This window comes from Oncorhynchus gorbuscha, linkage group LG21 (assembly GCF_021184085.1).
Source record: "Oncorhynchus gorbuscha isolate QuinsamMale2020 ecotype Even-year linkage group LG21, OgorEven_v1.0, whole genome shotgun sequence".
NCBI classification, from domain to species: Eukaryota; Metazoa; Chordata; class Actinopteri; order Salmoniformes; family Salmonidae; genus Oncorhynchus; species Oncorhynchus gorbuscha.
Window position 1 is genome coordinate 11,136,985 of NC_060193.1, and position 23,096 is coordinate 11,160,080.

Genomic DNA, 23,096 nt, shown 5'->3' on the forward strand with positions numbered 1-23,096 from the left:
CTGTCACTTTGTTTCCCTCTCTCTAATTCTCTTTCACACAGTTTATTCTCTCTGTCACTTTAATATGACATGTTCAGAATGAGAGAACAGGCGAGAAAGAGAGAGGGTGAAGGAGAGGGAGAGTGAGAGAGAGACGAAGAAGGGAACAGATAAAGTTAAACAGTGTTGCCAAGCCTAAAACATTATGTTCCCTCACTTAAATCTTCTTGTTTGTTCCCAACACCAAGTTAGTTTATCACAGTGAATCGGTTGAGTAGGTCTGGGAGAATGAGGAAAGCAACAGAGGAATCAGCATTGTTTTCTATCATTCCATTATAGAGTTCTAGAATGAAACTCTCTGCTCAGAAGGTTCCACATGGGAATCTCATAGAACAGTTAGCTAGGCTCCAGAGTGGTGCAGTGGTCTAAGGCGCTGCATCTCAGTGCAAGAGGTGTCCCTATAGTCTCTAGTTCGAATCCAGGCTGTATCACACCAGGCTGTATCACACCAGGCTGTATCACACCAGGCTGTATCACACCAGGCTGTACAGGCTGTATCACACCAGGCTGTATCACACCAGGCTGTATCACACCAGGCTGTATCACACCAGGCTGTATCACACCAGGCTGTACAGGCTGTATCACACCAGACTGTATCACACCAGGCTGTACAGGCTGTATCACACCAGGCTGTATCACACCAGGCTGTATCACACCAGGCTGTACAGTCTGTATCACACCAGGCTGTATCACACCAGGCTGTATCACACCAGGCTGTACAGGCTGTATCACACCAGGCTGTACAGGCTGTATCACACCAGGCTGTATCACACCAGGCTGTATCACACCAGGCTGTATCACACCAGGCTGTATCACACCAGGCTGTATCACACCAGGCTGTATCACACCAGACTGTATCACACCAGGCTGTACAGGCTGTATCACACCAGGCTGTATCACACCAGGCTGTATCACACCAGGCTGTATCACACCAGGCTGTATCACACCAGGCTGTACAGGCTGTATCACATCAGGCTGTATCACACCAGGCTGTACAGGCTGTATCACACCAGGCTGTACAGGCTGTATCACATCAGGCTGTATCACACCAGGCTGTACAGGCTGTATCACATCAGGCTGTATCACACCAGGCTGTATCACACCAGGCTGTACAGGCTGTATCACATCAGGCTGTATCACACCAGGCTGTATCACACCAGGCTGTATCACACCAGGCTGTACAGGCTGTATCACATCAGGCTGTATCACACCAGGCTGTATCACATCAGGCTGTATCACACCAGGCTGTACAGGCTGTATCACATCAGGCTGTATCACACCAGGCTGTATCACACCAGGCTGTATCACACCAGGCTGTACAGGCTGTATCACATCAGGCTGTATCACATCAGGCTGTATCACACCAGGCTGTATCACACCAGGCTGTACAGGCTGTATCACACCAGGCTGTATCACACCGGGCTGTACAGGCTGTATCACACCAGGCTGTATCACACCGGGCTGTACAGGCTGTATCACACCAGGCTGTATCACACCGGGCTGTACAGGCTGTATCACACCAGGCTGTATCACACCAGGCTGTATCACACCAGGCTGTATCACACCAGGCTGTATCACACCGGGCTGTATCACACCAGGCTGTATCACATCAGGCTGTATGACATCAGGTTGTGATTGGGAGTCCCATAGAGCAGCACACATTTGGCCGGGGTAGGCCGTCATCGTAAATAACTGAAGTTGCTGTCTCCTGCTGCCCTCCAGCTTCAAGAAAAAGAACTGTCCATTTAGACACCAGCTAAATTGCCCAACTGTTGGTACAGGTCCAGGATCAGTTTACTCACAGATCTTTAGCTTTACCATTACAAGGTAAAAACACAACACGGACTTTAAATCGATGTCTAAAGGTAATTCCATCAAATATCGAGAACCACGTCCACTTGCAGACACCCATTCCACGAGGCAGATGCATTCACAGTTTCCATCTGTTTCAAAGACAGATGGAGCATACGGAATAAATCAGAAAGTCTCTGTGGACCATATCGGCCTACAGGGGAGATCCAGACGGAATGCCAGGTTGGAATCTAGAGCCTGCAGGTGTTCTGTTCTGTCCCAGAGAGTTCAGAAGTAGAATATGTTTGTTCTGTTGCTATCAATTATCCCGCCATTGTAGCATACAAATGATCCTAATGGCCTACGATGGATCTACATGATCAGAACTCCCACATAGGAAGGTGTTACAGGCCTATCATAGCTGGCTGCAGGAGATTGGATTTGATATAATCTGAAGGGTCACTTGTTCTAGGTCGCAAAGGTTGTCACACACCCTCACTCTCCGTTGAGATGATACTGGTGAGAGGATTATGAGATTTGACGCTCACTTGTATGGCGCACCCCGGGCCCAGTGGAAGAACTTTCGCTCGATAGGCCGAAATACAAAATAAAATATTAAGTTATGTACGTTTTAAAACGTTGCATTTCTGTAGGCCAAAAAGTCTTTGAGCTGGTATGTGAAACCTTGCCGTTGATTTTGTGTGTCGTTGAGGATGAGACTTGGATCAATTTGACTACGCTGACACTTTCCTTTTCCGTGATAGGCCTACTTTTGTGCCGAGGAGGCGACGCCATAGAGGAGAATTGAAGTGAGCCTCCTTCTCCTCCTAGCATGGTAAGTGCTGTTTCTGTATACTAACTCATAAACAAAGGTGAGTTAAGAAGTCATTGTTGGCAATATTTTATAGGCTTAACACACAAAACTCAAAAATATAATCAACATATGTGTTCTTTCTAATAACAAGTAGCCTGAAATTGATTGATGCAAACATTAGATAAATTATTATTTAAAACCGTACAACTATTGTCAGGCCACAGTCTTTCCAAAGGTTCATATGAGACGCCTACGCGGGATAGGGATTATGGATGATAAATCCACGGTCATATTTAGTCAGATAATCCTGAGTTTTAGTAGAGCCGTTTACAGCCTGTAGCATCACAGACATCAGTGTGAAATAGCTTTTGTCAATGTATGAAAACGTAGAAAGAGTGAGTAGAAGGAATGGTTAAGACAGGCGATTTGTCAACATGACATGATCTTGTAGGGGCTGCTTTTACTTTCTGACAGATGGATATGCGAACGCAATATAAACCCATTTTGATTGGTCACAATATGTGAATGCTGATGGTCCTCCTATTGTCTCAGATCTTCAGGACGTTGGGGCCGACACGTTCAGAGCTTTGTCGTCTAAGGACCTGTGACTGCAGTGACACGCGTGGAGCAGCGGCTTGGCGTGTGCATAGCGTGTGTTATCCTTGAGATGCGACCACCGCTCTGTGCCTTCCACAGCAAAACTCGGACATGGGCCGCGCACGGACACACAACCCCTGAGCACCCTAAGGCACACCCCGCCCCCCTCCCTATCTCTTCCCCTCTATTGTCTTCCATCCCTCGCTCCCTCCAGCTCCCTCGCTATCGGTATGGTGTCCTTCGGTTCCTCCTGCTTGCCGCCCTGTGCCTTTGGCTCATTGGACCCTCCCCTGCTCACGCTGCTCACTTCCGTGTCGGGGTGGTAGGGCCGTGGTCATGTGACCCTCTCTTCTCCAAAGCGCTGCCGAGTGTGGCGGCCCAGCTGGCAGTCAACCGTATCAACAGGTAGGGATGAGTTCAACACAACTTTTACCAGAATCAGCAGGTAGGGATGAGTTCAACACACGTTTTTCCCGAATTGATTAGTTGTTGGTTGCTAAGGCCGATTAGTTTATGAAATATGCTTTACTTAAGTTATGCAGGGAAAAAACTGCCACACATACTTTTTATTCCGAACATAATCTTGTTTATTTAATGGTATCTGTCCCTAATTCTCAAATGTCTATGGATGCCTTCGATCAACTAATCGATTGATCTGTCTGGTATGTATCAATAGAGACCCGGTCCTCTCACTGGCAGCCACCTTTAATTATGTCATTCTGGAAGAGAAGTGTGAGACTTCCAGGGCTCTGGATGGGTTCATGGGCTTCTATACCAGGTTTGTTGTAATGTACATTACTGTTCTTTACAATATGTCAAAAGAAATCATGTCAGGGTCCTACAGGGCGACTTGAGACGTTCATTCATGAATTCACCAGGGCTACAGGCTTCATCGGGCCGGTCAACCCTGGGTACTGTGACGCTGCATCGCTACTGGGCAAGGGCTGGAACAAGGTGGGTAGGAAACGTCTTGGAATCTATTCATGTAATGGATTGTAATTCCATTCCATTATATTCCATTCTATTCTCTCCTCTCCCCAGGCGGTGTTTTCGTGGGGATGTGTTGGCTATGAGCTGGATGATGTGCGGAGCCACCCGACCTTTGCCCATTCCATGCCCCGGCCCACCTGGGTGCTGATCAGCCTCATGCAGCACTTCCGCTGGGCACAAGTTGGCATCATTGCCTCCTCAGAGGACAGCTGGGTGGAGACCTCCATCAAGGTACACACACACACACACACACACACACACACACACACACACACACACACACACACACACACACACACACACACACACACACACACACACACACACACACACACACACACACACACACACACACACACACACACACACACACACACACACACACACACACACACACACACACACACACACAACACACACACACACACACACACACACACACACACACACACACACACACACACACACACACACACACACACACACACACACACACACACACACACACACACACACACACACACACACACACACACACACACACACACACACACACACACACACACACACACACACACTGACCCTGGTTCATTCTCAGGCTGTGGCACAACCAGCCGTGATCGGGAGTCCCACAGGGAGGACCACAACTGGCCCAGCGTCGTCTGGGATAGGGGAGGGTTTGGCCGGGGTAGGCCGTCATTGTAAATACAAATTTGTTCTTAACTGTCTTAACTAGTTAAATAAAGGTTACATTGTGAATAATGCGTGACTGTAAAAGCCTCAGGAGTTTAGAAGCCTTTTATGGACCGACTACTTGGTTAATGCATGGCCAGGATAAGACAGACACCAGACACACTACTTGGCTAATGCATGGCCAGGATAAGACAGACACCAGATACACTACTTGGCTAATGCATGGCCAGGATAAGACAGACACCAGACACACTACTTGGCTAATGCATGTCCAGGATAAGACAGACACCAGACACACGGTTGTTGAACCAGCTTTCGTTATAGCAGAGTAAGGGTGGCCTATAAGAGCTTGTTTTCTAATCAACAAAATGGAAAACAAACCATTTTCACTGACATATTTATAAACACCAGTGTCACCAGGTTATCTAATCTCTCGTTCCACGATGGACATATAGAAAAAATAACCTAAAATAACCAACAATAACCTACAATAACCTATAAGATAATCAACAAATAGATAACAAACCATTATAACCTACATATTTATAAAACCAGTGTCACCAGGTTAGATAACCTCATTAGATAACATATAGAAAAAATAACCTAAAATAACCAACAATAACCTACATAGATAACCTACATAGATAACCTACATAGATAACCTACATAGATAACCTACATAGGTAACCTACATAGATAACCTACATAGATAACCATAACATACATATATAATCTACATAGATAATCTACATAGATAATCTACATAGATAACCTACATTATTAACCTACATAGATAACCTACATAGATAACCTACATAGATAACCTACATAGATAACCTACATAGATAACCTACATAGATAACCTACATAGATAATCTACATAGATAACCTACATAGATAACCTACATAGATAACCTACATATATAACCTACATAGATAACCTACATAGATAACCTACATAGATAACCTACATAGATAACCTACATAGATAACCTACATATATAACCTACATAGATAACCTACATAGATAACCTACATAGATAACCTACATAGATAACCTACATATATAACCCATAGATAACCTACATAGATAATCTACATAGATAACCTACATAGATAACCTACATTAGGTAACCTACATAGATAATCTACATAGATAACCTACATAGATAACCTACATAGATAACCTACATAGATAACCTACACATAGATAACCTACATAGATAATCTACATAGATAACCTACATAGATAACCTACATAGATAACCTACATAGATAACCTACATAGATAACCTACATTATTAACCTACATAGATAACCTACATAGATAACCTACATAGATAACCTACATAGATAACCTACATATATAACCTACATAGATAACCTACATAGATAACCTACATATATAACCTACATAGATAACCTACATAGATAACCTACATAGATAACCTACATAGATAACCTACATATATAACCTACATAGATAACCTACATAGATAACCTACATAGATAACCTACATAGATAACCTACATAGATAACTTACATAGATAACCTACATAGATAACCTACATAGATAACCTACATAGATAACCTACATAGATGTCCGATGATTGTTTTGTTTCTCCCAAACTTGATCTTTTCATAAAGCTTTGGTGATTAAGATTTCTTTCAAAGCGTCTCACGAGCCAAACCCTTTATCCATAGTCTTGAGCCAAACCCTTTATCCATAGTCTTGAGCCAAACCCTTGATCCATAGTCTTGAGCCAAACCCTTTATCCATAGTCTTGAGCCAAACCCTTTATCCATAGTCTTGAGCCAAATCCTTTATCCATAGTCTTGAGCCAAACCCTTTATCCATAGTCTTGAGCCAAACCCTTTATCCATAGTCTTGACGACTTGGCCAATGAACTAGTCAGGACAAGAAAAAGAAGCCTTCATTGAGAGGAGGGGAGACTATGCTTGTTTTTTAATTAAATTAAATTAAATGGGATAAAACATTAGTTTTTTATGTTTCTAAATACGAGGTTTATGGGCACAAAAAGCACATCTCTCGTGTTCCAATTGCATGTGGGCACAGTGCGTCACGGCTGGATAGGCTGCGCATTCGTTTGTCAAAATCCATAACCATTAGACCAACCATTCCCACTATACTGTAATTGGCACTTTGGCGCACGTTTTTAAGGATGCCCACCTCAGCGCTAGCAAGCTCATATAAAACAGGTCAATTACCAATCGTGGGTTTGAAAAGAGAAGAGCGAAGGCTTTAACAGATCGTTAGAGTTCTGCTCTAACGCTGCCTTAACGTCAGCCGAAAAGGCTTTTCCCAATAATAATAATCATGTTTTTATTATTATTATTATTGTCATCATTATTATTATTATTGATTTATTTTAACAGAATGTTACTGCATTGGGCACTAATAAAATACAATGTTTTTATACTGTGACTTTGTCCAATAAGGGGACTATGACCTCTGACCTTTCTGCAGGTGGCCAACTCTCTGAGGAGTCATGGGATGCCGGTGAGGCTGGTGGTTACCATCGGTAACGACCCTGGTAGTGTCAGGAAGACCCTGGCCAAGCTCAAGAAGGTGGAGGACCTACGATGTGAGTACTGATATCATACACACGGAGGAAAGCTACTTTGACTCTAAATCTTTTGAAGGGAGGAAAGCCACTTCACACTATAGAGAAAAACTTCATGTTCAGTTTGAAAACTTCAAATAGTTGTGATATGGTGGACCTCACACTATCACTTATTCAGTCAAGTCAAGTTCATTTCTTAGATTACCAGGAAGCTATAGGCACGTAGCCTTGAGGTAAGAGCTTTGGGCCAGTATCCAAACGGTCGCTGGTTTCGAATCCCAGAAAGACAATGAATGACATGGGGGAAAATCTGTAGTTGTGCCCTTGACCCCAATCGCTCCAGGGGTGCTGGACAATCATGACCCCAGTCCCTGCGGGTGTCTCAGGGGGAGTTGGGATATGGTGACCCTGGCCCTGACCCCAGTCCCTGCGGGTGTCTCAGGGGGAGTTGGGATATGGTGACCCTGGCCCTGACCCCAGTCCCTGCGGGTGTCTCAGGGGGAGTTGGGATATGGTGACCCTGGCCCTGACCCCAGTCCCTGCGGGTGTCTCAGGGGGAGTTGGGATATGGTGACCCTGGCCCTGACCCCAGTCCCTGCGGGTATCTCAGGGGGAGTTGGGATATGGTGACCCTGGCCCTGACCCCAGTCCCTGCGGGTGTCTCAGGGGGAGTTGGGATATGGTGACCCTGGCCCTGACCCCAGTCCCTGCGGGTGTCTCAGGGGGAGTTGGGATATGGTGACCCTGGCCCTGACCCCAGTCCCCGCGGGTGTCTCAGGGGGAGTTGGGATATGGTGACCCTGGCCCTGACCCCAGTCCCTGCGGGTGTTTTAAGGGGGTTCGGGATATACTAGACGCATTTCATTACACACTTGTGTGTAACAGGATAAATATAAGCACCCCCCCAAAACAAATCATTATTCCTCTTTTATCTTTCCACTTTCCCCCTGTATTCTCTCGTTACTCCCCCCTAGTGGTGATCATGTGTATGCACTCTGCCCTGATCGGAGGGGGACCGCAGAAGCTCCTGCTAGAAACAGCAAAGGACATGAGACTGACCGAGGGATCCCTGGTGTTTCTACCCTACGACACGCTACTCTACAGCCTACCCTACCACAATGTCACCTACCCTGCGCTGAGGAGCAACAGCAAGCTACTCAAGGTGATCAGTCTTGGTAGTTGTTGTGTGTCAGCATATGTAAAGCGTATTTGTTGCGTAGTGTATGTGTTTTCAGTTGAGTTGTATCGCATTGACACCCTCTTGCCCAAGCTGTCTATTCTGTTGCCCTTCTAATAACGATGATCACTAGTCTGACTTTAATCCTCAATCCCTTTTTTATGTGTGTATTATTGTACTCACATGACTGAGGAAACTGTATGTGTGTTCTAAATCTGGCAAATAAAATGGATTCATTCATTTAATTTAAAGGCTTACGATGCCGTGTTGACAGTCACTATAGACTCTCCCAAGACAACTTTCTACCAGGCCTATCAGGAGGCTATAGACAGGGGAGAGATAGCGGGAAATGTCAAGCCAACACAGGTAAATACATACTGTTTGTGTGTGTGTGTGTGTGTGTGTGTGTGTGTGTGTGTGTGTGCGTGCGTGCGTGCGTGCGTGCGTGCGTGCGTGCGTGCGTGCGTGTGGTGCGATAAGTTGAAAAATAATATACTTTCAAAGTCCAATCAAGCATCATCCTTTGCTTGAAGGATTGAGGAAACCGTCTGGACTGAGATTTGTCCAAACATGGATGTGAATAGGTTTATGCTGTTCACCATCTTGAACTCCCTCTCTGCTCTCTCCATCTCACTTTCCCGCCCATCTCTCCTCTCCAGGTGTCTCCTCTGTTTGGGACCATCTACAGCTCCGTGCTGTTCATGGCCCATGCTGTCCACAGGGTCAAGGCCTCGGGGGAGTGGCTCTCTGGGGGGAACCTGGCCCAACACACCCACAACCTGGCCTTCCAGGTACATGGTTGATTTAATGTACAATGACTTACAGTGGGGCAAAAAAGTATTTAGTCAGCCACCAATTGTGCAAGTTCTCCCACTTAAAAAATGAGAGAGGCCTGTAATTTTCATAATATATAATATAATAATATATGCCATTTAGCAGACGCTTTTATCCAAAGCGACTTACAGTCATGTGTGCATACATACTACGTATGGGTGGTCCCGGGAATCGAACCCACTACCCTGGCGTTACAAGCGCCATGCTCTACCAACTGAGCTACAGAAGTCATAGGTACACTTCAACTATGACAGACAAAATGAGAAGAACATCACATTGTAGGATTTATTATGAATTTATTTGCAAATCATGGTGGAAAATAAGTATTTGGTCACCTCCAAACAAGCAAGATTTCTGGCTCTCACAGACCTGTAACAACTTCTTTAAGAGGCTCCTCTGTCCTCCACTCGCTACCTGTATTACTGGCACCTGTTTGAACTTGTTATCAGTATAAAAGACACTGTATATGTATCAATACTGTATTCACTTTTGGGCACTGGCCACCCGGGCTAGTTTGATACATGGACACTGACGATTTAAAGGGGCAATCTGGGATTCAAACAACAAGAAAGTGGTTACCCCCACCACTTTTTAGGGGAAAGAGCTGAGGCTTGATGCTGGAGAAATGCAACCACAAAGTTATAGATGGAAATATGGATGCAAGGACTGACCGCCCATGATGTCAACATGATAGTTTTAACCATGTTATGAAGGACTGTATTATTATTTAACTCTAAACTCTGCCAGGGCTTCAGCCACCCTACACACACACACACACACACACACACACATACACACACACACACACACACACACACACACACACACACACACACACACACACACACACACACACACACACACACACACACACACACACACACACACACACACACACACACACACACACACACACACACACACACACACACACACACACACACACACACACACACACACACACACACACACACACACACTCCTAACCCTGTCTAAACAGTTCTGTGATCTGTTCCAGGGCTTCAGCCACCCTGTGAGGACTAACATGTCTGGAGCCAGCTTGGCTGACTACGTAATACTGGATACAGACGGGAAGACCTGGGACCTCAGGCCCACACACAGGTAGGATGGGAGAGTGACCCTGACACTACTGCATCCGTACAGAACAGACATGTGGCTGACATGGTGAGGTTAGGATAACGGTTATATGGTGACATAGTATGTTGATGATATTGGTGGTTACCGCAGTGGTATCAAACTCATTTTGCCCCGTGTGCTGCGTTCTGTCTTCAATGAGGATATATTTCCTCTCCGTCAAAATTAGCATCTGCAAATAGCCCATCCAACTACCTCATCCCAAAACTCTATATATTTATTGATTTATCTTGCTTATTTGCACCCCAATATCTCTACTTGCACATTCATATATACATATATATTTATTGCCTTACCTCCCTTATCCTACCTCATTTGCACATACTGTATATAGACTTTTTCTACTGTGTTATTGACTCTGTTGTTGCTGTTTGTGTCGAACTGCTTTGCTTTTTCTTGGCCAGATCGCAGATGCAAACTTGTATTCAAGTAAGTCGCTCTGGATAAGAGCGTCTGCTAAATGACTTAAATGTAAATGTAAGTAGCCTACTTGGTTAAATAAAGGTGAAATAAACATTTTAAACAGTGGTGGAAAAAGTACCCAATTGTCATACTTGATTTAAAAGTGAAGATACCTTTAGAGAAAATGACTAAAGTAAAAGTGAAAGTCACCCAGTAAATGCTACTAGAGTAAAAGTAGGTATTTGGTTTTAAATATACTTAAGTATCAAAATGAAATGTAATCGCTAAAATATACTTAAATACCAAATGTAAAAGTATAAATCATTTTAAATTCCTTATATTGAGTAACCCAGACAGCACGATTTCTTGTTTTTTTTTATTTACAGACAGCCAGGGGCACACTCTAACAGTCAGACATCATTTACAAACGAATCATTTGTGTTTAGTGAGTCCTCCAGATCAGAGGCAGTAGGGATGACCAGGGATGTTCTCTTGATAAGTGCGTGAATTGGACCATTTTCCTGTCCTGTAAAGCATTAGAAATTTATTTTGGTGTGGCAGGAGTAAAAAGTAGGGGATTTTCTTTAGGAATGTAGTGGAATAAACATTGTCAAAAATATAAATAGTAAAGTAAAGTACAGATACCCCAAAAAACGACATAAGTAGTACTTTAAAGTATTTTTACTCAAGTACTTTACACCACTGATTCTAAAGTATATTGAGTTCGTCCATTTAAATTATTTTAAAAAAATGTAAAACTCAAACCATATATATGTTTGACACCCCTGTTCTACAGGATAGACATATTTCTTGACGTGGTGAGGTTAGGGTTAGTACTCGTACTACTAACGTTAACAACGCACTCCAGCCATGTTTGAACTTTAAGTGTTAAAATACAAAATCCCACGTATAAAATGCAGTAAAGTACACACTTTAAAAAAATATGTTGTGAGCAGAATAGTTTTTTGTTGTTGTTGAAAGAACTGCATACTTCACGTTGGAGGCGGAGTCACGGAGTTGATCTGAGGTCATCGGCCTTCTCCCTTTGCTCGAGGATCAATAGAGGAGCATTAGAGGACGAAGGAGGAAAGACTCACCCCTCCACTTGTGATGTCATGACTGACCCGGACCACCTATTGAGATGTACCTTTTGTTAAGTAAATCAGGTGTTAAATGAGGTGAAAAGGAGACAGGACTGAGACTTTAACCATAACCCCTTCCCATACAGGATAGAGATGGCTGCTGACATGGTGTTAAATGAGGTGAAAAGGAGACAGGACTGAGACTAACCATAACCCCTTCCCATACAGGATAGAGATGGCTGCTGACATGGTGTTAAATGAGGTGAAAAGGAGACAGGACTGAGACTTTAACCATAACCCCTTCCCATACAGGATAGAGATGGCTGCTGACATGGTGTTAAATGAGGTGAAAAGGAGACAGGACTGAGACTAACCATAACCCCTTCCCATACAGGATAGAGATGGCTGCTGACATGGTGTTAAATGAGGTGAAAAGGAGACAGGACTGAGACTTTAACCATAACCCCTTCCCATACAGGATAGAGATGGCTGCTGACATGGTGTTAAATGAGGTGAAAAGGAGACAGGACTGAGACTAACCATAACCCCTTCCCATACAGGATAGAGATGGCTGCTGACATGGTGTTAAATGAGGTGAAAAGGAGACAGGACTGAGACTTTAACCATAACCCCTTCCCATACAGGATAGAGATGGCTGCTGACATGGTGTTAAATGAGGTGAAAAGGAGACAGGACTGAGACTTTAACCATAACCCCTTCCCATACAGGATAGAGATGGCTGCTGACATGGTGTTAAATGAGGTGAAAAGGAGACAGGACTGAGACTTTAACCATAACCCCTTCCCATACAGGATAGAGATGGCTGCTGACATGGTGTTAAATGAGGTGAAAAGGAGACAGGACTGAGACTTTAACCATAACCCCTTCCCATACAGGATAGAGATGGCTGCTGACATGGTGAGGTTCCTGGGTAGAGATATCCACTTCCCACACGGTATCTCCCCCAAGACTGACTCCAACTGTTGGTTCATCAAAGGCATCATCTGCACTGGAGGTACACACACAGCTGACACACACGTGCAGATATACACAACAACCGTTACAGAGTCAATGTGGAGACTATATACAGGTACAGGGGGTACCGGTACAGAGTCAATGTGGAGACTATATACAGGTACAGGGGGTACCGGTACAGAGTCAATGTGGAGACTATATACAGGTACAGGGGGTACCGGTACAGAGTCAATGTGGAGACTATATACAGGTACAGGGGGTACCGGTACAGAGTCAATGTGGAGACTATATACAGGTACAGGGGGTACCGGTACAGAGTCAATGTGGAGGCTATATACAGGGGGTACCGGTACAGAGTCAATGTGGAGACTATATACAGGTACAGGGGGTACCGGTACAGAGTCAATGTGGAGACTATATACAGGTACAGGGGGTACCGGTACAGAGTCAATGTGGAGACTATATACAGGTACAGGGGGTACCGGTACAGAGTCAATGTGGAGACTATATACAGGTACAGGGGGTACCGGTACAGAGTCAATGTGGAGGCTATATACAGGGGGTACCGGTACAGAGTCAATGTGGAGGCTATATACAGGTACAGGGGGTACCGGTACAGAGTTAATGTGGAGACTATATACAGGTACAGGGGGTACCGGTACAGAGTCAATGTGGAGACTATATACAGGTACACAGAGGGGTACAGGTACAGGGGGTACAGAGTCAATGTGGAGGCTATATACAGGGGGTACCGGTACAGAGTCAATGTGGAGGCTATATACAGGTACAGGGGGTACCGGTACAGAGTTAATGTGGAGACTATATACAGGTACAGGGGTACCGGTACAGAGTCAATGTGGAGACTATATACAGGTACAGGGGTACCGGTACAGAGTCAATGTGGAGACTATAAACAGGGGGTTACCACTACAGAGTCAATGTGGAGACTATATACAGGGGGTACCGGTACAGAGTCAATGTGGAGACTATATACAGGGGGTACTGGTACAGAGTCAATGTGGAGACTATATACAGGGGTACCGGTACAGAGTCAATGTGGAGGCTATATACAGGGGGTACCGGTACAGTGTCAATCTGGAGACTATATACAGGGGGTACCGGTACAGAGTCAATGTGGAGACTATATACACGGGGTACCGGTACAGAGTCAATGTGGAGACTATATACAAGGGGTACAGGTACAGAGCCAATGTGGAGACTATATACAGGGGGTACCGGTACAGAGTTAATGTGGAGACTATATACAGGGGGGTACCGGTACAGAGTTAATGTGGAGACTATATACAGGGGGGTACCGGTACAGAGTCAATGTGGAGACTATATACAGGGGGGTACCGGTACAGAGTCAATGTGGAGACTATATACAGGGGGGTATGGTACAGAGTCAATGTGGAGACTATAAACAGGGGGTTACCCCTACAGAGTCAATGTGGAGACTATAAACAGGGGGTTACCACTACAGAGTCAATGTGGAGGCTATATACAGGGGGTACCGGTACAGTGTCAATCTGGAGACTATATACAGGGTGTACTGGTACAGAGTCAATGTGGAGACTATAAACAGGGGGTTACCACTACAGAGTCAATGTGGAGACTATAAACAGGGGGTTACCACTACAGAGTCAATGTGGAGGCTATATACAGGGGGTACCGGTACAGTGTCAATCAGGAGACTATATACAGGGTGTACCGGTACAGAGTCAATGTGGAGACTATATACAGGGGGTACCGGTACAGAGTCAATGTGGAGACTATATACACGGGGTACCAGTACAGAGTCAATGTAGAGACTATATACAGGGGGGTACCGGTACAGAGTTAATGTGGAGACTATATACAGGGGGGTACCGGTACAGAGTTAATGTGGAGACTATATACAGGGGGGTACCGGTACAGAGTCAATGTGGAGACTATATACAGGGGGGTACCGGTACAGAGTCAATGTGGAGACTATATACAGGGGGTACCGGTACAGAGTCAATGTGGAGACTATATACAGGGGGTACCGGTACAGAGTCAATGTGGAGACTATATACAGGTACAGGGGTACCGGTACAGAGTCAATGTGGAGGCTATATACAGGGGTACCGGTACAGAGTCAATGTGGAGGCTATATACAGGTACAGGGGTACCGGTACAGAGTTAATGTGGAGACTATATACAGGTACAGGGGGTACCGGTACAGAGTCAATGTGGAGACTATATACAGGTACAGGGGGTACCGGTACAGAGTCAATGTGGAGGCTATATACAGGGGGTACCGGTACAGAGTCAATGTGGAGGCTATATACAGGTACAGGGGGTACCGGTACAGAGTTAATGTGGAGACTATATACAGGTACAGGGGGTACCGGTACAGAGTCAATGTGGAGACTATATACAGGTACAGGGGGTACCGGTACAGAGTCAATGTGGAGACTATAAACAGGGGGTTACCACTACAGAGTCAATGTGGAGACTATATACAGGGGGTACCGGTACAGAGTCAATGTGGAGACTATATACAGGGGGTACTGGTACAGAGTCAATGTGGAGACTATATACAGGGGGTACCGGTACAGAGTCAATGTGGAGGCTATATACAGGGGGTACCGGTACAGTGTCAATCTGGAGACTATATACAGGGGGTACCGGTACAGAGTCAATGTGGAGACTATATACACGGGGTACCGGTACAGAGTCAATGTGGAGACTATATACAAGGGGTACAGGTACAGAGCCAATGTGGAGACTATATACAGGGGGTACCGGTACAGAGTTAATGTGGAGACTATATACAGGGGGGTACCGGTACAGAGTTAATGTGGAGACTATATACAGGGGGGTACCGGTACAGAGTCAATGTGGAGACTATATACATGGGGGTACCGGTACAGAGTCAATGTGGAGACTATATACAGGGGGGTATGGTACAGAGTCAATGTGGAGACTATAAACAGGGGTTACCCCTACAGAGTCAATGTGGAGACTATAAACAGGGGTTACCACTACAGAGTCAATGTGGAGGCTATATACAGGGGGTACCGGTACAGTGTCAATCTGGAGACTATATACAGGGTGTACTGGTACAGAGTCAATGTGGAGACTATAAACAGGGGGTTACCACTACAGAGTCAATGTGGAGACTATAAACAGGGGGTTACCACTACAGAGTCAATGTGGAGGCTATATACAGGGGGTACCGGTACAGTGTCAATCAGGAGACTATATACAGGGTGTACCGGTACAGAGTCAATGTGGAGACTATATACAGGGGGTACCGGTACAGAGTCAATGTGGAGACTATATACACGGGGTACCAGTACAGAGTCAATGTGGAGACTATATACAGGGGGGTACCGGTACAGAGTTAATGTGGAGACTATATACAGGGGGGTACCGGTACAGAGTTAATGTGGAGACTATATACAGGGGGGTACCGGTACAGAGTCAATGTGGAGACTATATACAGGGGGGTACCGGTACAGAGTCAATGTGGAGACAATATACAGGGGGTACCGGTACAGAGTCAATGTGGAGACTATATACAGGGGGTACCGGTACAGAGTCAATGTGGAGACTATATACAGGTACAGGGGGTACCGGTACAGAGTCAATGTGGAGGCTATATACAGGGGGTACCGGTACAGAGTCAATGTGGAGGCTATATACAGGTACAGGGGGTACCGGTACAGAGTTAATGTGGAGACTATATACAGGTACAGGGGGTACCGGTACAGAGTCAATGTGGAGACTATATACAGGTACAGGGGGTACCGGTACAGAGTCAATGTGGAGGCTATATACAGGTACAGGGGGTACCGGTACAGAGTTAATGTGGAGACTATATACAGGTACAGGGGGTACCGGTACAGAGTCAATGTGGAGACTATATACAGGTACAGGGGGTACCGGTACAGAGTTAATGTGGAGACTATATACAGGGGGGTACCGGTACAGAGTTAATGTGGAGACTATATACAGGGGGGTACCGGTACAGAGTCAATGTGGAGACTATATACAGGGGGGTACCGGTACAGAGTCAATGTGGAGACTATATACAGGGGGGTATGGTACAGAGTCAATGTGGAGACTATAAACAGGGGGTTACCACTACAGAGTCAATGTGGAGACTATAAACAGGGGGTTACCACTACAGAGTCAATGTGGAGGCTATATACAGGGGGTACCGGTACAGTGTCAATCTGGAGACTATATACAGGGTGTACTGGTACAGAGTCAATGTGGAGACTATAAACAGGGGGTTACCACTACAGAGTCAATGTGGAGACTATAAACAGGGGGTTACCACTACAGAGTCAATGTGGAGGCTATATACAGGGGGTACCGGTACAGTGTCAATCAGGAGACTATATACACGGGGTACCAGTACAGAGTCAATGTGGAGACTATATACAGGGGGGTACCGGTACAGAGTTAATGTGGAGACTATATACAGGGGGGTACCGGTACAGAGTTAATGTGGAGACTATATACAGGGGGGTACCGGTACAGAGTCAATGTGGAGACTATATACAGGTACAGGGGGTACCGGTACAGAGTTAATGTGGAGACTATATACAGGTACAGGGGGTACCGGTACAGAGTCAATGTGGAGACTATATACAGGTACAGGGGGTACCGGTACAGAGTTAATGTGGAGACTATATACAGGTACAGGGGGTACCGGTACAGAGTCAATGTGGAGACTATATACAGGTACAGGGGGTACCGGTACAGAGTCAATGTGGAGACTATATACAGGTACAGGGGGTACCGGTACAGAGTCAATGTGGAGACTATATACAGGGGGGTACCGGTACAGAGTCAATGTGGAGACTATATACAGGGGGGTATGGTACAGAGTCAATGTGGAGACTATAAACAGGGGGTTACCCCTACAGAGTCAATGTGGAGACTATAAACAGGGGGTTACCACTACAGAGTCAATGTGGAGGCTATATACAGGGGGTACCGGTACAGTGTCAATCTGGAGACTATATACAGGGTGTACTGGTACAGAGTCAATGTGGAGACTATAAACAGGGGGTTACCACTACAGAGTCAATGTGGAGACTATAAACAGGGGTTACCACTACAGAGTCAATGTGGAGGCTATATACAGGGGGTACCGGTACAGTGTCAATCAGGAGACTATATACAGGGTGTACCGGTACAGAGTCAATGTGGAGACTATATACAGGGGGTACCGGTACAGAGTCAATGTGGAGACTATATACACGGGGTACCAGTACAGAGTCAATGTGGAGACTATATACAGGGGGGTACCGGTACAGAGTTAATGTGGAGACTATATACAGGGGGGTACCGGTACAGAGTTAATGTGGAGACTATATACAGGGGGGTACCGGTACAGAGTCAATGTGGAGACTATATACAGGGGGGTACCGGTACAGAGTCAATGTGGAGACTATATACAGGGGGTACCGGTACAGAGTCAATGTGGAGACTATATACAGGGGGTACCGGTACAGAGTCAATGTGGAGACTATATACAGGTACAGGGGGTACCGGTACAGAGTCAATGTGGAGGCTATATACAGGGGGTACCGGTACAGAGTCAATGTGGAGGCTATATACAGGTACAGGGGGTACCGGTACAGAGTTAATGTGGAGACTATATACAGGTACAGGGGGTACCGGTACAGAGTCAATGTGGAGACTATATACAGGTACAGGGGGTACCGGTACAGAGTCAATGTGGAGGCTATATACAGGGGGTACCGGTACAGAGTCAATGTGGAGGCTATATACAGGTACAGGGGGTACCGGTACAGAGTTAATGTGGAGACTATATACAGGTACAGGGGGTACCGGTACAGAGTCAATGTGGAGACTATATACAGGTACAGGGGGTACCGGTACAGAGTCAATGTGGAGACTATAAACAGGGGGTTACCACTACAGAGTCAATGTGGAGACTATATACAGGGGGTACTGGTACAGAGTCAATGTGGAGACTATATACAGGGGGTACCGGTACAGAGTCAATGTGGAGGCTATATACAGGGGGTACCGGTACAGTGTCAATCTGGAGACTATATACAGGGGGTACCGGTACAGAGTCAATGTGGAGACTATATACACGGGGTACCGGTACAGAGTCAATGTGGAGACTATATACAAGGGGTACCGGTACAGAGCCAATGTGGAGACTATATACAGGGGGTACCGGTACAGAGTTAATGTGGAGACTATATACAGGGGGGTACCGGTACAGAGTTAATGTGGAGACTATATACAGGGGGGTACCGGTACAGAGTCAATGTGGAGACTATATACAGGGGGGTACCGGTACAGAGTCAATGTGGAGACTATATACAGGGGGGTATGGTACAGAGTCAATGTGGAGACTATAAACAGGGGGTTACCACTACAGAGTCAATGTGGAGACTATAAACAGGGGGTTACCACTACAGAGTCAATGTGGAGGCTATATACAGGGGGTACCGGTACAGTGTCAATCTGGAGACTATATACAGGGTGTACTGGTACAGAGTCAATGTGGAGACTATAAACAGGGGGTTACCACTACAGAGTCAATGTGGAGACTATAAACAGGGGGTTACCACTACAGAGTCAATGTGGAGGCTATAAACAGGGGGTTACCACTACAGAGTCAATGTGGAGGCTATATACAGGGGGTACCGGTACAGAGTCAATGTGGAGACTATATACAGGGGGTACCGGTACAGAGTCAATGTGGAGACTATATACACGGGGTACCAGTACAGAGTCAATGTGGAGACTATATACACGGGGTACCAGTACAGAGTCAATGTGGAGACTATATACAGGGGGGTACCGGTACAGAGTTAATGTGGAGACTATATACAGGGGGGTACCGGTACAGAGTTAATGTGGAGACTATATACAGGGGGGTACCGGTACAGAGTCAATGTGGAGACTATATACAGGGGGGTACCGGTACAGAGTCAATGTGGAGACTATATACAGGGGGTACCGGTACAGAGTCAATGTGGAGACTATATACAGGGGGTACCGGTACAGAGTTAATGTGGAGACTATATACGAGGGGGTATGGTACAGAGTCAATGTGGAGACTATATACAGGGGGGTACCGGTACAGAGTCAATGTGGAGACTATATACAGGGGGTACCGGTACAGAGTCAATGTGGAGACAATATACAGGGGGTACCGGTACAGAGTCAATGTGGAGACTATATACAGGGGGTACCGGTACAGACTCAATGTGGAGACTATATACAGGGTGTACCGGTACAGAGTCAATGTGGAGGCTATATACAGGTACAGGGGGTACCGGTACAGAGTTAATGTGGAGACTATATACAGGTACAGGGGGTACCGGTACAGAGTCAATGTGGAGACTATATACAGGTACAGGGGGTACCGGTACAGAGTCAATGTGGAGGCTATATACAGGGGGTACCGGTACAGAGTCAATGTGGAGGCTATATACAGGGGGTACAGGTAGAGAGTCAATCTGGAGACTATATACAGGGGGTACCGGTACAGAGTCAATGTGGAGACTATATACAGGGGGTACCGGTACAGAGTCAATGTGGAGACTATATACACGGGGTACCGGTACAGAGTCAATGTGGAGACTATATACAGGGGGTACCGGTACAGAGTCAATGTGGAGACTATATACAGGGAGTACCGGTACAGAGTCAATGTGGAGACTATATACAGGGGGTACCGGTACAGAGTCAATGTGGAGACTATATACAGGGGGTACCGGTACAGAGTCAATGTGGAGACTATATGCAGGGGGTACCGGTACAGAGTCAATGTGGAGACTATATACAGGGGGTACCGGTACAGAGTCAATGTGGAGACTATATACAGGGGGTACCGGTACAGAGTCAATGTGGAGACTATATACAGGGAGTACCGGTACAGAGTCAATGTGGAGACTATATGCAGGGGGTACCGGTACAGAGTCAATGTGGAGACTATATACAGGGGGTACCGGTACAGAGTCAATGTGGAGACTATATACAGGGGGTACCGGTACAGAGTCAATGTGGAGACTATATACAGGGAGTACCGGTACAGAGTCAATGTGGAGACTATATGCAGGGGGTACCGGTACAGAGTCAATGTGGAGACTATATACAGGGGGTACCGGTACAGAGTCAATGTGGAGACTATATACAGGGGGGGTCCATGACCAGTTGCAGAGGGAGGTATTTAGTCCCAGGGTTCTTAGCTTATTGTTGATCTTTTAGGGCACTATGGTGTTGATGTTGAATGCTGAGCTGTAGTCAATGAATAGCATTCTCACATAGGTGTTCCTTTTGTCCTGGAGGGAAAGGGCAGTGTGGAGTGCAATAGAGATGGCGTCATCTGTAGATCTGTTGGTGCGTTATGCAAATTGGAGTCTGTCTAGGGTTTCTGGGATAATGGTGTTGATGTGAGCCAGGACCAGCCTTTCAAAGCACTTCATGGCTACAGATGTGAGTGCTACTGGTCGGTAGTCATTCATGCAGGTTACCTTAGTGTTCTTGGGCACAGGCACTATGGTGGTCTGCTTGAAACATGTTGGTATTACAGACTCGGACAGGGAGAGGTTAAAAATCAGTGAAGTCAGTGAAGACACTTGCCAGTTGGTCAGCGCATGCTCGCAGTACACGTCCTGGTTATCTGTCTGGCCCTGCGGAATGTTGACCTGTTTAAAGGTCTTTACTCACATCGGCTGTGGAGAGCGTGATCACATAGTCTTCCGGAACAGCTGGTGCTCTCATGCAGTGTTATTTGCCTCACAAATGTATGCAGTGTTATTTTACCTCACAAATGTATCAGTTTGACATCAATTTATGTTGGAAAGTAAAACCAAATCATGTATGGATGTGGCTGTAAATACATCATCTGTCTCCATCAGCCAGTGTGCTTCAATAGGACAACGACTCCCTATGTGCTACCATTATAGCGTAGTGTACAATGCACTGCTGAAATACCTGGGATTATACCGTATACATTGATACATTAAGCTGATGAATTTCAAGCAGAGAGACAGGTGATACTGTATCAGTTGAAAAGTCACGTAGAAAAGGTGATATTGTACATTTGTCCATGGGGCAGAAATGGCATTCAACACCGTGGTAAGTTTTTACCATAGCCGACTGGTTTACAATACCACTATATCTGATTATTTGACCACAGTACTGTATGTACTGTAGTACTGTATGTACTGTGTGTACTGTATGTACTGTAGTACTGTGGTACTGTGTGTACTGTAGTACTGTATGTACTGTATGTACTGTAGTACTGTGTGTACTGTATGTACTGTAGTACTGTAGTACTGTGTGTACTGTGTGTACTGTAGTACTGTATCTACTGTAGTACTGTGTGTACTGTACTACTGTGTGTACTGTATGTACTGTAGTACTGTATCTACTGTATGTACTGTAGTACTGTGTGTACTGCAGTACTGTGTGTACTGTATGTACTGTAGTACTGTATCTACTGTATGCACTGTAGTACTGTATCTACTGTAGTACTGTATGCACTGTAGTACTGTATAAGGATAATGAAACTAAAATTGTGCATGTCAAGTTATATTCAAATTCTGTATGAAAAATGACATTTACCATCTAATATTTGTGTGGTCAGCACTTCAAAAATAACCGTTTTTAAAATGTGTATCTCGTGTGTTTTGCTATTGGACTTAATGTTAGTTAAAATGACTACATGACTAAATGGTGAGCATTTAGTCATCTGATGTATTGGTGACTAAACTAAATGTTCTCATGGTATTTCACGGAAAAAGTTGATTTTGCGACTCAGGGGTGAAAGATGTGTAAAAGTCCAATCAAAGGTTCTGAACAGAAGATAAGGGGTATTACAAGTGTAATCAGTTTAGAGTTTTGTACTTAAAGAGTTTTGAAAATACTTGTGAAAAATTGCTGAAATGTTTTCCCCAGGTGTGGATCCGTTCTCTGCTGTTAGGAT

At 45.3% G+C, this 23,096-nt stretch overlaps 1 protein-coding gene across 4 annotated transcripts in view; it reads left to right on the forward strand.

The window, feature by feature from the left end:
- Window positions 1–2,324: 2,324 nt before the first annotated feature.
- gc2 (guanylyl cyclase 2) overlaps window positions 2,325–23,096 on the forward strand; it is a 35,381-nt gene continuing 14,609 nt past the window's right edge. For 2 of the 4 annotated variants that reach the window (XM_046320334.1, XM_046320337.1), the window contains exons 1-12: window positions 2,325–2,665; window positions 3,197–3,646; window positions 3,918–4,019; window positions 4,120–4,195; window positions 4,283–4,462; window positions 7,414–7,531; window positions 8,485–8,672; window positions 8,940–9,053; window positions 9,347–9,478; window positions 10,540–10,643; window positions 13,057–13,175; window positions 23,069–23,096. The exon at window positions 23,069–23,096 is cut by the window's right edge and continues 57 nt beyond it. In XM_046320334.1, coding sequence (XP_046176290.1) covers window positions 3,312–3,646; window positions 3,918–4,019; window positions 4,120–4,195; window positions 4,283–4,462; window positions 7,414–7,531; window positions 8,485–8,672; window positions 8,940–9,053; window positions 9,347–9,478; window positions 10,540–10,643; window positions 13,057–13,175; window positions 23,069–23,096 — 1,496 coding nt within the window. In that variant the 5' untranslated portion in view covers window positions 2,325–2,665; window positions 3,197–3,311. The remainder of the gene's footprint in view (window positions 2,666–3,196; window positions 3,647–3,917; window positions 4,020–4,119; window positions 4,196–4,282; window positions 4,463–7,413; window positions 7,532–8,484; window positions 8,673–8,939; window positions 9,054–9,346; window positions 9,479–10,539; window positions 10,644–13,056; window positions 13,176–23,068) is intronic. The other 2 variants (XM_046320335.1, XM_046320336.1) reach the window with 2 other exon arrangements.